Below are 17,027 nucleotides of genomic sequence, written 5' to 3'. Positions count from 1 at the left end.
TTCTTTTTCAGACAAGGCCTGGAGTTGGCCTATCTCTCCCTCTGGATGATGGTGGATAGAGGGAGCGCCCTTCTTCTTTTTCAGACAAGGCCTGGAGTTGGCCTATCTCTCCCTCTGGATTATGGTGGATAGAGGGAGGGCCCTTCTTCTCCTTCTTCTTCTTCTTCTTCTTCTTCTTCTTCTTCTTCTTCTTCTTCTTCTTCTTCAGGCAAGGCCTAAAATTGGCCTGCCCATCTCTCCCTCTGGATGATGGTGGATAGAGGGAGGGCCCTTCTTTTTCAAGCAAGGCCTGGAGTTGGCCTGCCAATCTCTTCCTCTGGATGAATTGTGGTTTACTTCCCTGATTGCTACAGACTTGAACAGTTTCCAAAGGAGTAGCAGTATTCATCTATTGCAGCAAAAACTACAAAGCATCTTTTGACATTCTTAATGATTAACAGGTTTTATTTGGAGTAAGAGTTGAGGATTGCTGGACACTTTATTAGATCAGATCGAGAATCTTGGTTGTTCACACTTACACAGTACAGTTGTGCCTCGCCATACGCTGCCTTTTTATAGGCGGCTTTGAGCATAGGTGCTCAAAGCCGCCGGCGCGCGTGGGGCGGAAGGGGCGGCGCGTCCCATTCAATTGAATGGGCGCGCGCGCCCGTTGTGCCCCGCGCACGCCCGCGCCGCCGCACACAAGCCCCATTGTTTCCAATGGGGCTCGAGCATAGGCGGAATTCACCTTACGCGGAGGGATCCGGAACGGATCCCCCGCATAAGGCGAGGACCCACTGTATTAGTTAAACCCTATATCTACATACAGAGAGTCATTGTAAAACCATCCAACAGTTAGAAACATAAGTGTATATTTCTACCATTAGGCTACACTGTGCTGCTGTTCAGTTGTGAAAGTCTAGATCAGGGTGAGCAAGGTGTGGTCTACAGGCTGCATGTGTCCTCCCAGAGCTATTTTTGTAGCCCTCAGGTCTGTGTTCTCCAGGGTGAAACAAATTACAAAAACAACAACAACAAACATGCCCTCTAGTCCTCTAGAGGGAGTGTGGGGAAATTGTTTTGTAATATTTTGTGGTGGGGGAAACACAGCCTCCAAGGTGTCTTGGGGTTAATGTGGCCTGCTGTTCTTCTACAGTACCTCATCCTGTTGTAGATGGATTCATTGGTTAAGATAGACCAGGATTTTTTAAACACACACACACACACAGGTTGCCTTTTCTCCTTCATTTTTCACCCTTCATTGCTTCTGTTTTTGGCAGGACCACCACCTCCACTTCCACCTTTGCAGCCCTCTGGTATGGATGCCCCTCCAAATTCTGCAACCAGTTCTGTCCCTACAGTAGTAACAACAGGTATTCATCACCAGTCACCTCCTGCTCCACCCTCTCTTTTTACAGGTATGGTAATATAATTTTTAAAACTATGATAATGTAGAATACTGTTATTATAATTACACAGATACAGTGAATGTTCACAGTATTATAAGATGAAAGCTACTGTCAGTCATGTACAACAGATTTTTTCCCCTCCTGCAGGTCCCACATCTCACAAAGTCTGTTCTAAGAGGGTCTCTGAACTTTATGAAGCAGATTTTGAGGGTGTAGAGGAAGGGCAGTCACTCCCTTTGTTCTACTGATAAAAAAAAATCAGCAGGAAAATTTATTTGGATAACACCCAGTTGCCATACAGTGCAAGATTGTTAGTGGCAAAAAGAGTAACATAATGTAGTGTGTGATAGTGACCTGCATTTTTGAATAAATTACTGTAGTTTTATAGTCAAGGTCATGATCAAATGATTTGTGACAAACTACTTCTGGGAACCTGATGGAACACTGAATGTATTTCTTTCCCTTAATCATTTTCCCTTAGCAAACTGCTTTAGAAATTCAGCAGTTTCAAAAGTATTTTTATAAATATACATCGGGCCCCAGTTGTTCAAAGAGCAAGATCAGACACCCACTGGGGTCTGCATGAACCAAAACAGTTCTTTGGATCTTGCTGAAAATAAAGCCACTGTGTGCAAAGAGTATTGCTCAAACTACCTAATTTGAACATGGGTTATTTCACAGCTGGTTGTACATTTTAGTATAACTATTTTTTTTCCTTAACAGAAACATATGACACAGATGGTTATAATCCTGAAGCGCCAAGTATAACTAGCACTTCAAGACCGATGTATAGACACAGAGTGCATGCTCAAAGACCAAATCTGATAGGACTTACATCAGGTGATATGGACCTGCCACCAAGAGGTATTGTGAAAGATTTCTTGAGCTCTAGCCTTAAGACTTTTCTTGCCTAAAAGCAAAAGTTGGCAACTGCATGTTGCTTCAAGCAGGTAAATTCTCCACCTGTAAGAGCCTACCAATCATTATACTCTGCTCTCCCCCATATAACTTGCAAATATTCTGGAAGGAGCAGGCTTATGAAAGGGAAGATAGTACCAAAGGCACTCTCCACTGTCCTCAACATCAGTGTAATCCTAGGTTGGCCTTAAACAGATGTTATTATTTTTACTTCCTCTATATAGTCGGCCCTCTGTAGCCATGGATTCAAGCATCAATGGCTTGAAAATAGTCATAAATAAATACATTCCACAATGCAAACCTTGCTTTTGCTATTTTATATAAGGAATACTATTTCACTATGGCATTGTATTGAATGGGATTGTGGTATCCACATGGGGTCCTGAAACCGAACCCCGGCAGATAGCAAGGACCCACTGTACATTCATTGTCTTTGTCATGTCAAGTAATGAAAAATTGAAGTCAAGGTTTTTGGGCTCTTTAACGAACCAGATGAAGAGTAAAACAGGGATGGAGAGCATACTGCCTTACATATGTGGATGGACTCCAGTCAGCCCTCACCATTGGTTCTGCTGGCTAGGGCTGGTGGAAAGTGAAATAGCATCTGGGAAGCTGTACATTCCCTACCTCTAGAGTAAAAGGAAAGGGGATTTCTATTGGAAAAATGTATTTTGAGTGCTAAGAGCAAAGCACAAATAATTTTCTATGCTTTGGAGATGCATTGGATACAGTGACAGACAATTATATATGTTTTACATATTAGCTAAGGTTGGCAGTGGAAAGAAGGCTGATCAAAGTTTGGATGTTGCACCTGTTAAAAGAAGTGGTGTCCCCATTTTAGTTTTCCCCATACATTCTGAAAAAGGGTATTCTTGTTTCCTAGGGAGTAAAAGCTAGGCTAATAGGGGCTCGAAGATCTTGTACTTTAGGATAATTTGACTAGAGGAACTTAGTTAATGTTTGATTAAAAGTTGGTTAAAGTTTGATTATGCTTTCGGGAACTACAGGGTTTACATAAACCCAGGATGCCAAAGTATGGTTTGAAAATGGTTGGAGAGATTCATGTGCAAGGGAGTAGAGTGTACAGACCAGGAAGACACTCCTGCTCTTCTATGCATGTTACATCTACACTATGCCTTTATGCCTCCCCCTCCCATGTCTATTTCTTTTTTTAAAAATATTGGAAAATATCAAAGGAATCCCTTTCAGGCTTCAAGTCGTAAGCCATCTGCTAAATATCTGGAGTTGAAAAGAAATGTTGCTTTCTGGGCAATGTATTCTGTAGTTGCCCTGTGGGGTTTCTTGCAGTTCCTTTTGAAGCATCTGGTTTTGGTATCTGTTGGAGACCAGTGCTGAACCAAAGGGACCTTGGGTTTGAAGAAAAACAGCACATAGTGTGTTCCAAAAATGCAGTAAGTCAGCTGATAGTAATAAGGAGAGAAATTCCTACTATAAAATGCACAGACAAACATCCTTTAAAAATTAATCAGTGTACTCTTTTCTTCCACATAGAAAAGCCTCCTAATAAAAACAGCATGAGGATAGTAGTAGATTCTGAGTCTCGAAAAAGAACAATTGGTTCAGGTGATGGAGTCCCACCAAAGAAGAATTGGTTTGACAAGTGAGTATTTGCTAGATTTGCTAGCTATGTATTAATGCCTGGAATATAAATTGCATTTCAAATGTGTGTGTTTTTAATGCCTGTGTCTCCAGCTCATACATGATTTTCCAATTAAAACTACTACCCTTGGTTTGGAACATTGCCCACTGGAAGAGGGATGATATCTTGACCTATATATGTGGGGGTGCTGCAGTCATCACTCTTTCATTTTGCATTTATATGAATTCCCAAAGGGGACTTCTGAGTCATGGGCCCAAAATCTAAACTTTCAAAATGATTATGAATTAAAGTTAAACATAAAATAGTAATATTGGGAAGCATAAAACTATTTCAGCCAGGTTTAAAAATACAAATTTAAAATATATGAAGTTTAGAATAGTTACATGCATTTGCGGATATTTAACCTGCAACAAAAACAGTGCAGCATTGACACCACACTAATTTCCCATAAGAGGGCATTCTAAACTGGGGGGGTTCATGACACTTCAATATCCTGTTGGAGTGGAAAGCCCAATTGGCATAGTTACTTGGCATCACTATTGATAACACGGCATCTACAGCCCAAAACTATATATTTATTGTATGAACAGTTTGTCCTTCCGATCCACAGGGATTTGGTTCGAAGACCCCATGCAAATGTAAAAAAACCCAGCTAATCCCACCATGTATTATTAAATGGCAGCAATGTGAACATGCACTCTTCAATGTGTCCACATTCACATTGCCACCATTTAATAATATAGGATGTGATGATCCATGAGTGACTAAATTTTATAGGTCCCCTTTCTCCCAGAATGGGGCCTAAGTTGGCTCACAAAAAGAATCAGCTAAAAAAGAATCACATAAAAAATGTGACAATTAAAATTATCACATTAAAACATTTGATTAAAAGCAGTATAAAACTGTTACAAAGCATACAGAAGTTTAAAATTAAGCATCCACCCCGCTACAAGAAGCCTCTGCAAGTAACCACATTAAATGCCTGCTTAAACAAAAAGATCTTTGCGTGGCAGGACAAGAAAAGTTGAGTAGGAGCCAGCCTAGTCTCTTGTGAAAGGGAATAAACAGAGTGAGATCTGTTACTATTATTTTCATTTATATTACACCTTTCTCTCAATAATGGAGCTCAAGAGGGCTAACAATGTATCTAAGAAGCCACTCTCCTATGTCCTCACCAAGTGAGCCTGTGATGGTGACGAGACTGAGAGAAACCTCTCCCAGCTTGGATCTTTAAGGGGCTATACAGACCAACACTGTGCCGGCCTGTGGATGGGGTGAGGGCTGAGCATCTGCATGCTCCAAGTTGTTATGCCACCACCCAGGTGCCATTTTGGCACGCACCAGGATGCCGCACCTCCAGTGCAGTGCCCAAACAGCGCAGCACGGAAAAGACATCATAACGCCGTAGTGTGGTGTTTATGACGCCCCTTCCAAGGAGCCGCTTGGGGGCGGCTTCATCTTGAGTCCTCTGAAGGGCAGAACGATGCCGCGGCATGCAATTGTTGCAGCCCCAATCCGGGGCGAAAAGGGGCAGCGTCCCACCACCCGTCTGTACTGCTCCTATGACTCTGCTAGGTCAATATCGAGAGATGCAGTCTTTCAGATAGTCTGGAGTTGGACCTGTGCCATTAATTATCTTTTTCTTCAGTGCCTAACCCTCTTCAATCTTTCAAACCCTCTTCCATCATTAGATAAAGGAGAAGTGAAAAAGCTGGTGTTGAGACATTATCCCCAGCCCATGGGAACTGTGGTAGCAGGAGGAAAAAAATTGACAGGAAGTGATGGCACACAGTGATGGTGACAGAAAGAGTAAAAGAAAAAAATATATAGCAGCAGTGATGAGAAAAAAAGGTGGTTGCCCTCCAGAGGTTGCCTTTAAGCCAGCTCTTTTTAAGGCAACTCTCTTTTGTTGCTGCTGCCATTCTTCCGCTTGCATTGGGAGATATTGGATGCCTTCCTGCATGATCATCAAAACCATATCAAGACCACTTGTGCTATGATCTGTTATATGAGTGTTTTGACATCATAAAACCTGTCACTTTTATCTCTTTTAAAAAAATGATAAATGTACTTCTCTGGTCAAGTAATACAGGGAAATGACTTAATTCATGCATAAGTTGTTTGGGGAAGAGGTGAATATTTAAGGAACGCATGAGCACCTTATATAGATTTAGTGTAAATAGGTAACCAGTGTAGGCTTTCCAGAAAATATGTGATATGGTTCTGTGTATAACACTAGTCAGATTTCTTGCAGCTACACTGGGGGATTATGGGTTGTCTCCAAAAGCAGCCACATCACATATCATGCATTAGAGGAATTTAACTGTTAAGTGTATGGTTCACTGGAGCCAGACTTGACTATGCACTGTTACTAATAGATAATCTGAATGTATTACTGCCTATCCTGTCCTTTTTGCTGTTGTCTAATCACTGTTGAGAAGGTAGGGCTGGATTTAATACATCTTCTTAATTTTCAAGATATGCTGCTGCTTTTCAGTGGAGGAACTTAGAATCATTTGGATGTTGTCTGGTTCAGTACCTTATGAACTTAAAGTAAATTAGCCTATGCCAACCTTGGTTGACTTATGAATTATCAAGCAGCTTTAATATTGAAAGTGAAAATCACTTTTAGTGGCTTTTAGCAATTGAGCTGAGTATATATCTGCATACAGTTTCAAGAAATTCATAACTTTTTCTTAAGCTTAAAATCTAGTGTAGATAAAGATAGTGTGTCAAGGGCCATGAGGGCAGCAGCTCATCAAACATATGAAAATAGGAGATTTCCCTTCAGTTCCCCCTCCTAGAGGTCCCTGATGCTTTCTTTTATTCACCTAGATCCGATAACATGACATAAGAGCTGTTCAAAGAAGATCACACACTCTGAGTGTACTTTGATGGTAGTCATGGTTTTATTTTTAAAGAAACATTCTGTTACATTTTCAAACTACATTTTAAATACATTGCAACCTTAAAAAGCAGTCCAGGTGTTTGATAGAGACAGGTTGAAAAAAGATCTTGAGGAGGGTGTTGAGTTGTACATGTAGATGTTGAATTCATGTCCCTCTGACAGTTCATATGAATATATTATCTTGGTTTGTGCTGGCTAGTTGATGGCGGCAGAGCATAATCTTGGTAAGTAGCTGTTTGATATAAGTGCATCAAAACAATCCTCAGCCTTGTCTGTTTCAGGCAAAACTTTAATCGAACGAACAGTCCAGCTTTTCAGAAGAAGGTGCAGTTCGGCAATGAAAATACTAAACTTGAATTGAGGAAAGTTCCTCCAGATCTTAACAATATCAGCAAACTAAACGAGCACTTCAGCAAATTTGGAAATATAGTGAATTTGCAGGTAGGTGTTAACTTGACTGTTTTATTGCATTATTAGAACTGGTTACCAGTTAGAATGTGGTTATGATGATGGCTTTATTATGAGGAAGTTTTGAAAATTATTTCCCACTTTATTCTGAATATAACAGCCAGATGTAAAATGTATGTCTTCTCTACATTCATTCCATCCCTACTTCCTTTATCAACACTTCCTCTTTCTTTAGTTCTCTTGACTCTGTCTCTTGCTATGTGTGTCACCATACATTAGCCCTCTGTTGCCACTTCTTGGAGTAAAAGGTATTGTAACGGTGGATAAACTTGTGCAAAGAGAGACAAAATAAGTCTATATGCAGCTATGGTCCAAAACACACTGAGAAATCATCCAGTTTGAGACAGCTTTCACTGCTGTGGCTCAATGCTAAGGAATTCTGGGAACTAGTTTTGTGAGACATTTAGCCTTCTTGGTCAGAGAGCTCTGGTGCCACAACAAACTACAGTTCCCAGGATTCCCTAGCACTGAGCAAGGGCAGTGAAAGGAGTCTCCAACTGGATTATGTCTGTAGTATATTTTGGACCTTTATCACAAGAGCAGTGACATCATGGTTCTTCAGATAGATTTGTGGTAGTTTTCTCCAAAGGACATAGAAAAGATGGAACATTTCCAAGATTTTCTCTCTGTGTGTATATAGGCCTTCAGGTCATCTGTTGATTTATGGCAACTCCATGAATTTCATAGGGTTTTCTTTGGTACGGAATAGTCAGAGGTGGTTTTGCCAGTTCCTTATCAAGATGTTCCCCCAAACCAACCTTTTGCCTTCTCTTTCTGTTTTGTGGGAGTACATTTAAAATGAGAAATCAGACAGATGGATCTAAAGTCATTTGAACATTACCTGAAAAATGTGATTGGGTGGTACTGATATATTTTTCTTCAGTTCTTGAAAACAATACCCTACCTTTCCTTTCAGCAGTATGTAGTAAAAATATTGGTAAATAAATTGTCTGCATTTCCAGTTTTAAAGTGATAATATACATCTCTGGGAAAAAATTATATTCTTTCAAGTGGTGTTATGAGTGGATTATTATCACTCTTACCTCTGATCCCTCTTCCTACCTCCCCTTTCCCTTCATTCCAACTCTTTGAATTCAGACTGTGTTTAGGTGGTAGAATATAAACCTCATGAGATGGGGCCTGTTGTAATTTTGAATATCTAGCACGCTGGTTAGATCAGATTAGATTTTGTGGTGCAGTTCATTTTTACTAGTTGTGCTAAGCACACTGATAATGATAGCAAACATGCATAGCTGATTACCACATAATGATACCATTGTGCTTATGCCTGACTTCTCTTGCAAATCATAGGTTGCCTACCAGGGAGATCCAGAAGGTGCCCTTATCCAGTTTGCTATGCATGAAGAGGCAAAGAAAGCTATATCAAGCACAGAAGCAGTATTAAATAATCGATTTATTAAAGTGTACTGGCACAGAGAAGGCAGTTCTCCACTCATGCCAACTACAGTACAGAAGGTAAAGTCAGGGAAGAGGATCCACTTCATTTTAGTAGCCCACTTAACTAAGATTCCCCCGCAGTATCTTGATGTTCAAGCAGAGCTTTCAGTATTTTATTTTTCTATAGCTTGAATCTCAGACCACACAGTACTAGAAGAAATACTAAAAAAGTAAAATCAAATGTTAAACCCTTTGATACTGAATTATTCTTTTTGATAGTGAATTAATCTTATTATTGAAACCCACCCCCACTTCCTTTTTGTGTAATCAAATTTATTGTGTATATAAATAAGGGTGGCCAGCTAATGCCTTTTGAGCCAGATCTTTCTATGGCATGTGCAGTGCAGATGACGTCAAGGCTTGAAAAAGAGTTTTCAAGCTTTGGCTGCATCTGCACTGCAGAAATAATCCACTTTAACACCACTTTAACTGCCATGGCTCAATGCTAAGGAAATCTGGGATTTGTAGTTTTGTGAGATATTTAGCCTTCCCTGTCAGAGAGCTCTGGTACCACAATAAACTACAAATCCCATAATTCCATAGTATTGTGCCATGGCAGCTAGTGGTGCCAACTGGTTTATTTATTCAGACAAGAAGCACTCTTTGAGAAATGGCAATAGCCCATTACATAAAGGCACCTTTGTCTTAACAAAACTTGTCCCCTGAGCATAGAGAAGTTGACCATCTTTGTTAAACTTTCAGGCATAGACACATCCTATAACAGTATATGAATGGCATACAGAAAAGGCTTATTGTAGCACCCCTATATGGTATATAGCTGAGTACAGTTAGCCCCCCCAAATTCACAGATTTTTTATCCACGGATTCAACCATCCATAGCTTGGTAATATTCCAAAAATAGATAAATTCCAAAAAGCAAACTTTGATTTTTCTATCCTATATAAGGAACATGATTTTACTATACCATTGTTTATAATGGGACTTGATCAGCCAGACATTTGGGTATTTTGGGGGGGGGGCCTCTGGAAGCAAACCCCAGCGGATACCAAGGAGCCACTGTCTTTTCAAAGAAAGACAAATTCCTTTTTTTCATCCAGACTAAATTTACAGTCCTTAATGATGATGTACTTAAAAGTAAGTTCCATTGTAATAAGTGACAAAGAAACTTGTAGGAGAAGGCTTTACGTTCTTTATAAATATAAATACATCTCTCTGTGTATCAATCACTATAGTGTGTGATGTATAAAAAGCTTTTACAGGAGGCTATATAATAAATACTGGCAGAAAATACCCCCTTGAAACATTTTTCATTTAATAAAAATGCTCTCCACAACTTTTAGGGACTGTAGGAGACATTTACTGTGTTCACACACACCCCAAGCTGATTTAAGCCCAGAAAAGGCCTTTCTTAACCCTCCCTTTAGTCTGTGGCTTTCTGATGTCTCATAGGAGCCAGTATGACCCCCAGTCCTTAAGAGCTGCCCTCCCCAGGAAATGTTTCATACTGAAAAGAATAAAGGTTTTTGCAAGAATTTGGAACTGCAAATGAAGGAAATGAAATATTGTTCTTAGAGCAGAAAAATGTCTTGAAAAAACTTCCACACTCTTTGTTTTTTAAAAAACAGTTTCCAGACTGTACCTGACACCCTGTGTCTTTGAAATATCCTACTTGAGCTGGTTAGCACAGTAAATTCAGTATAAATAGTATGAATTATGACTTCTCCTAAGAATCTGCAAATTAGGCATTTTTATAGGAATTGGTAAGAATAAAAGAGCAATGCAAGCTACATATATCAAAATTTTCAAACAGATATAGTATACATTGCCTCAATAACTGATTTATCATAAGTGTAACAGCCCAGGGATTACATTACATTATGTCACAAAAGCAAGTCTGTCTTAGCCTCAAGAACATGTCCCCTTGTTGCATGAGGCTGATAATGGTTTTGCTTTAACGTTAACCACATTTTCCTTGTGATATCTGAAGTCTGAGAACTGTGACTTGTTCTGTCATTAGTAAAAACAAATCAGTATGAGAGTGTTGGTAATGGAATTTTTTTTTCAGTTTGAAAGTTTTTTTGTTTGTTTTTAGATTTTAGTTGAATAGATTTAGTTTTGGTGAAATGACTATAAATTGTTTTACTGAATAAAGTATTTGTTAAAATACATTACGTGGATGTTGAACTTAGAGCGTATAGTAAGAATGGTGACATCTATACTTAAATGGCTAACATCTGCTTTGTCTTTTATGTGATGAACCGATTTTCTTTTAAGGTAATACAGCCTTTAGCCCAGCAGCCCATTTTACCTGTTATAAAGCAGTCGGTCAAGGAGCGATTAGGTCCGGTACCTGCCAGTAACATTGAGCCTGCTGAAGCTCAGAGTGCCAGTGTAGAAGCTGTTCAGGTAGATATAACATTTATGTCACCAAATATGTTATTTTTAAAAATTAAACTGAAATATGTTGTTTAACCAAGAATCCCTTCATATAAATGAGTGATCTATATTTAGCAAAAATATTTTTTAAAATTTCTGGAAAGGAGCATTTTAAATTGAGCACTCATATTTTAGTAATAAGGATTGTTTAAAGTTGTTGGGCCAAGTTACAGGTGAGTAAATAGTCTTCACAGTACTAGACAAGTTGAGACACAGTTTAATAAAACAATGCCTCAAGAAAATTAGACTTTTCAATGCTCAAATATTACTTACCTCTTATAGGTATGATGAATTTCTTTCTGCTGTACTACTTGGATAATATTACAATTTTCAGTGCAAAATGCATGTTATAGTAATACTGCAAAATACAAGGTGTTTCACAGGCAAAATATATACGTTAAACAGTGCTTTCATTGATACATCTTGGCAAAAAATTTATTTTTTGTTTGTGAGGAAAATTTGTATTACCTAGCAGTGTCACGCATTTTGACTGATTGGACTGATGCTGGTGGACAAGCATAATCTGATGAAGACAGGATAGTGGCAGTTTCCCCCTTTCACCGCAGTATCCTCAGGGCTGTAAATCCTTTCCCACAAACATAAACATAACATAAACATTTTCCAGAGAGCTGGGAAACCTTCTGGACCAGTTTTTGGGCAGCTCGAAGCACTATAGAGGGGAAGGGAAGGATGTTCCATTATGATGGCACTGCAAAGCCAGTATGGTGTTGGATTTAAATGTGGATGTCTTTAAGGTAATGGAGGAATAGAACTGGCATTGCTAAAGATGTATTGGTTTATTATTCAAAGAAAGAGCCAAAGAAGACAATGTAGAGAAAATATTCAATGAATTAGGTTGGATTTTACAGTAAAATACCCTTAATTTCCAGTAACCCACTCAGCTAGTGTTAAAACAGTGAAAGCTCCACAAATGCACAAATTAAATTGATCAACTACCTTTCTGAAACCCCAAGGCTGTGGCTATAAACCCCTATTCTCTTGAGATTCCTACCTCCCACCCCCGATTGAAGATATGTACAGTCTGGCTCTGTTACTGTGTAATTCTTCTCCCAACCTAAGACTTATGTCATCTCTTGCTATGCCCTCTTAGACAATATTACCTCATGGGTCCAGTTGTTCTCTTAAATGCCCCTTTCTCTCTTCTTTGGGAACTACCTGCTGCAGCCAAGAATTAGAATGCTTCCTTTTTGTTTCTTAAACATTGTGTGTTCCTGGGCCCAAATTCCTTCAGCTGGAGTCTTCCAGTTGGAGCTACACTAGATATTAATAGTGGATGGGATGAGCTCTCTGCCTAATATCTCATCTTTTCATTACATTTTTATCTCCCCACACCGCATCTGCCCCCCCAACACACACACACACTTCCCACAAATGAGTGTAGCTTTTAGAGTCTTGAGACTTGCTTTGTCATCGATGTCTCTGAAGTAGTGTAGCCACAGTAAGTCATGTTTTGGATAGCTTTTCACTGATTTTTAAAATACATTTTTATGGGGCTGCTCTTGGACATAACATAGAAATGAAAGTTGGAGCTAGCTGTGGTTGCCAGGATGAAACCAGTGATGACTGACAAGAAGCACATAAAACTAATTTTGAAAGAGCTGAATTAGGTGTTTATTTATTTATCATTTTATTTATTTATGGTTTTATACCCCGCCCTTCAGCCCTAATGGCTATCAGAGAGTTTATCTATCTCTTGGCTGAGTCCATGGTGCTAGTCTGCAGTATAAATGAAGGAATGACTCTCTTGCTATCACATAGCCTGTCCTCTAAAATTGAAAATCTCACTGACTCACCATTATGAAATGCTTCTGTGGTGAACCCTAGAATTTCAAAAGGTCTCCACCAAAAGGTATACCTTGAGCTAGCTTAGCAATCATGCAGACTGGCAGCTTCGAGGGGCCTGAGGCTGTTCCAGCCCCGGTCGCCCCCCGATTGGTGTGGGATCACAGCAACCACACAGCCTGGTCTAAATCCAGGAGACTGGCAAAAAACAGGCTTTCCTCGCTCCTTTTCTCAGCCAGGAGCTCTCTCCGTGCAGCTTCCATCCACTCTAGGGATATGGGCTGTCTGGATGCCTTGCCCCCAGAGTGGCTAAAGGCTGCTCCTTCCTGCCAGTCTGTTTCAGTCCATAATTGAAATATTGTGTGTACGTTAGTTTATACAGGTGTTGATTCTCTCATTGGTTAACTGTCTTGAGTTCTGATCTGTTTGAGTTAGGGCATCATTACTGTCTGTTGGATTCTTATTCATCCTTGCTGTTGTTCTGTGCCTTCAAGTTGTTTCTGACTTACAGTGACCTTAAAGTGAATATATCATGGGGGTTTCTAGGACAGAGTGTGTGACACACCCAATGTCATTCAGTGGGTTTCCATGTCTGAGTGAAGAATCACCCTGATCTCCAGAGTCATAGTCCAGTGTTCAAACCACTACACAATGCTAGATACCATCAAGTCCTCTGAGCTCTGGGATTTTTTAGCTAGATGCTGCCAACCATATTACTACATGGCCTCCTAAAATACTGTTATGTCTGCCTTGCTGCAAGATTTTGCAAAGCAATTTGGTCTTCTGCTAAATCATAAAGCCATGCTAACCTAGTGTTGGACTTGTGTTTTAAGGTGGGACAAAACTTCTGTTTTGGTTTGTTTTTCCTGCCACAAGGTAACATGGCTTACCCTCAGAGGAAATATCTACTCTATTTTCTCACTGCCAGAATGGGCATTTGTCATAGCTCTGCCTCTTGCTCTTGCATTGAATGTACCAATACTTCAGCAATAACTGGCTCTTCTAAAGTAAGAAATGCCCATCTTAGTTTAAAAGTACAGTGGTACCCCGGGATACGAATGCGCCGCCTTACGAAATTTCCGGGTTACGAAAAAAATCAATAGGAAAAAACTGTTCCGGGTTACGAAGGTTTTTTCGGGTTACGAAAAACATTTTGGTGCTTTTCGGCGCTATTTCGCACGAAACCGTGGCTTTTCCTCATTAGCGCCTATGGCTTTTTCGGCTTACGAAGCATTTCGGGTTACGAACGCGGCGGCGGAACGAATTATTTTTGTAACCCGGGGTACCACTGTACATGATTGCAAACATTTAAAAAAAATCTCTTTTTTCCCCTAGAATGTAACAAAACCATCTGTGAAGGACAGGCTTGGGTTTGTGCCTAAGCCACCTAATCCAACTACTGAAAAGGTAAGGAAATAATGTTCAATGGACTGTGATACAATTTTTGTATAATTACAGTACCACAAGCCTGCTTCTGTAGAGGTTTTTTGTGTGTTGTAAATGCAAGATGGTTGCATGCTTTTTTAGCATTGTTGATAGAACTTTGAAAATGTATTAAACATAATTGAAATGCTTCTGATAAAGTTAATAAAACAGAATTTGCTGTGTTTGTGTAGGCACCTTCATAAAACCTAAATTGTAGCTGTTTGGATAGGACTTAGTATGATAGAGTGGTTATTAGCAGAATTAGTTTGACTGTGGCTCAAGGCCATTTGAATGCAGAAGGAAAAGAATTATGGTAAGAATGAAAATGGTCTATGGTGTTGTGGTAGTGTTTTGAACTATCTTGTCTTGTTATTTTTGTCAAAGTGTTTGAGGCAATTAATGATCCTGAACAATGCTGAAGTGTGTTGCCTCATTCCATAAAAAGACAGTGTTAGCAGGATGTAAAATTTGCAGTGCTTTGTTTCTGATGTCGGCTTACCACTCCTTCCTTGGCTATGTGACCTTCATCCCTTAGATTTGGGATTCCAGTCTTGTTAAAGCTATTCAGTTCTGTCCTGTGAAACTGTGTGCTAGAATGTGAAGGTAAAGCACTGACTTGTAATTCTACTACTGCTTCCTTTTGATTGTGAGCTTGGGTTCTTTGTCTTGATGAATCAAGATGTGTGAAATACTTCAGGGTCATTTAACTTGGATAAAAGCATCCACATTTGTGTCAAAGTATTGTAAGGATTAAGTGTAGAGAGAATCAGTCCAGCAGTAAGAAGAGAATTAAAATAGTAACAGATTTTGTGAGTATTCAAAATAGGTTTTGATAGCTCAGGCACGGTACAGACCACCAAAAAGTGGTGTACCAGCGCAGGTATTAGTGTTAGGGAGCACACACCATGTACATGCTCCCTAACCCTAGTACAGTGATGGTGAACCTATGGCACGCGTGTCAGAGATGGCACTCAGAGCCCTCTCTGTGGGTACATGTGCCGTCCCCCCAGCACAGAGTTTGCCAGAGTTTGTTACTAGAAAGCTAGAGGGACATGGCACTTTGCAATAAATAAATGGGTTTTGGGTTGCAGTTTGAGCACTCGGCCTGTAAAAGGTTCACCATCACTGCCCTAGTACTTGCCGGTGGTGGCATAATGGCGGCGCCCTGTGTACACAGGCGCCACCATTATGATGTCACGGCCGCACCACGTCCAAATGGCACGGCATGGGCGTGACTTGTTCATGCCGCCCCAGGCCGCTTGTGGCGGCCTAACAGCGGCGTGAGAAGGAGCTCCGAAATGGAGCTCCTTCTGGCGTGCGCCTCATTCCCACAGCCACAGAATGGCTGCGGGAATGGCACCAGGGAAAAAGGGACAAAGCGGCTGTTGGGGTGTCCTGGGGCATGGAGCCAAGGACACCCCTTTTCCAGGCCATGGGGAAGCAGCTTTTTGCTGCTTCTCCGTGGCCTAAAAAGCGCCGGGTTGGAGCTGCAGGGGCTGCTGATGGGGTGCCCTGCCGCCAACCCGGCAAAAAAAGGGGCAGCTGCGGACTGCCCCTTTTCTACCATCTGTACTCTGTCTCAGAATGCATTTCTTGTGCCTATTACAAGTTGCTTTGAAAAATGTCTTGGCCACATTAAACCAGAAAACCATCCTGTAGATATAAAACTATTTGGCTTACTTGTTAAACCTATTCCTATATAAGATGACACAAAATATCAGATACAACTAATTTTTGAATTACAAATCCTTTCTGTTTCATGAGATGAGTTATCATCTGGCATTTCTTTTTCTTAGCTGTTCTTTTTTTGATAGATAGTGTATGTTTGGGGGGGGGGGGTTCTGAAATAGATACAGTGGGCCTTTGGTATTCACTTGGGTTTGGTTCCAGCTCCTCCATGGATACCAAAATCTGTGGATGCTCAAGTCCCATTATAAGGTGACCCTTATAAAATGGCAAAAACACAGTTTGCTTTTTGGATTTAAAAAAAAATGATTTCAAGCCATGGATGATTGAATCCATATATGACAAATGTGTGGATACGGAGGGCAAATTGTACTTTGGTAGTGTTCATAAGAGCCAAAATGCCGGTTTTGTAAATTTAATTTATTCACTGAAAGTTGCTTAAGCTCCATTTTCCAGAAGCACTCTGTGACACTCTCACATGGGAATTGTACAGATTGCACAAAGGTAGCTGCCAACATGTACCCATAGGTCAGCCATCTCTTTCCTGAGACCAAGGACCATTCTTCCCAGGAACATTTCTGACTCCTTTTCAACCTACATGAAGTCTGCTATTCATTAACCACGCCAAATTGCTAGGAAATGCTGTTTCAAAAGGAACTGTTAAAAGACAGTCCTTGGATCACCTCACCAACTTGTTTTATATACTTGGCTTAAGGATTTCATGTTGATTTAAACATACACATACATATATATGTGTATGGTACAGAATATAATTCAAAAAGGACAGAACAAACTTAGTCCTGTTGAAATTAACATGGACAGCAATCTGCCCATTGCTAGCCTATTGCTGCTTACCCAAGGGCAATCCACATGCACCCCACTCCTGTGTACACTTCGTGCGGAAGTACTAAGTGTTGTTGCCTTCTGAGGAACATTAAGAATATGTAAGTGAGGA

General features: G+C 40.2%; 1 protein-coding gene across 2 annotated transcripts in view; it reads left to right on the top strand.

Annotated features, from left to right (window-relative positions):
- RBM26 (RNA binding motif protein 26) overlaps positions 1-17,027 on the top strand; it is a 68,903-nt gene that overhangs the window by 22,752 nt on the left and 29,124 nt on the right. For both annotated transcript variants that reach the window (XM_042458034.1, XM_042458033.1), the window contains exons 8-14: positions 1,260-1,397; positions 2,112-2,252; positions 3,819-3,927; positions 7,117-7,276; positions 8,615-8,779; positions 10,997-11,128; positions 14,297-14,368. In XM_042458034.1, the coding sequence (XP_042313968.1) occupies positions 1,260-1,397; positions 2,112-2,252; positions 3,819-3,927; positions 7,117-7,276; positions 8,615-8,779; positions 10,997-11,128; positions 14,297-14,368 (917 nt within the window). The remainder of the gene's footprint in view (positions 1-1,259; positions 1,398-2,111; positions 2,253-3,818; positions 3,928-7,116; positions 7,277-8,614; positions 8,780-10,996; positions 11,129-14,296; positions 14,369-17,027) is intronic.

This window comes from Sceloporus undulatus, chromosome 3 (genome assembly GCF_019175285.1).
Source record: "Sceloporus undulatus isolate JIND9_A2432 ecotype Alabama chromosome 3, SceUnd_v1.1, whole genome shotgun sequence".
NCBI classification, from domain to species: domain Eukaryota; kingdom Metazoa; phylum Chordata; class Lepidosauria; order Squamata; family Phrynosomatidae; genus Sceloporus; species Sceloporus undulatus.
The sequence above is the reverse complement of the archived record's forward strand: the minus strand, read 5'-3'. Positions and strand labels throughout refer to the sequence as shown.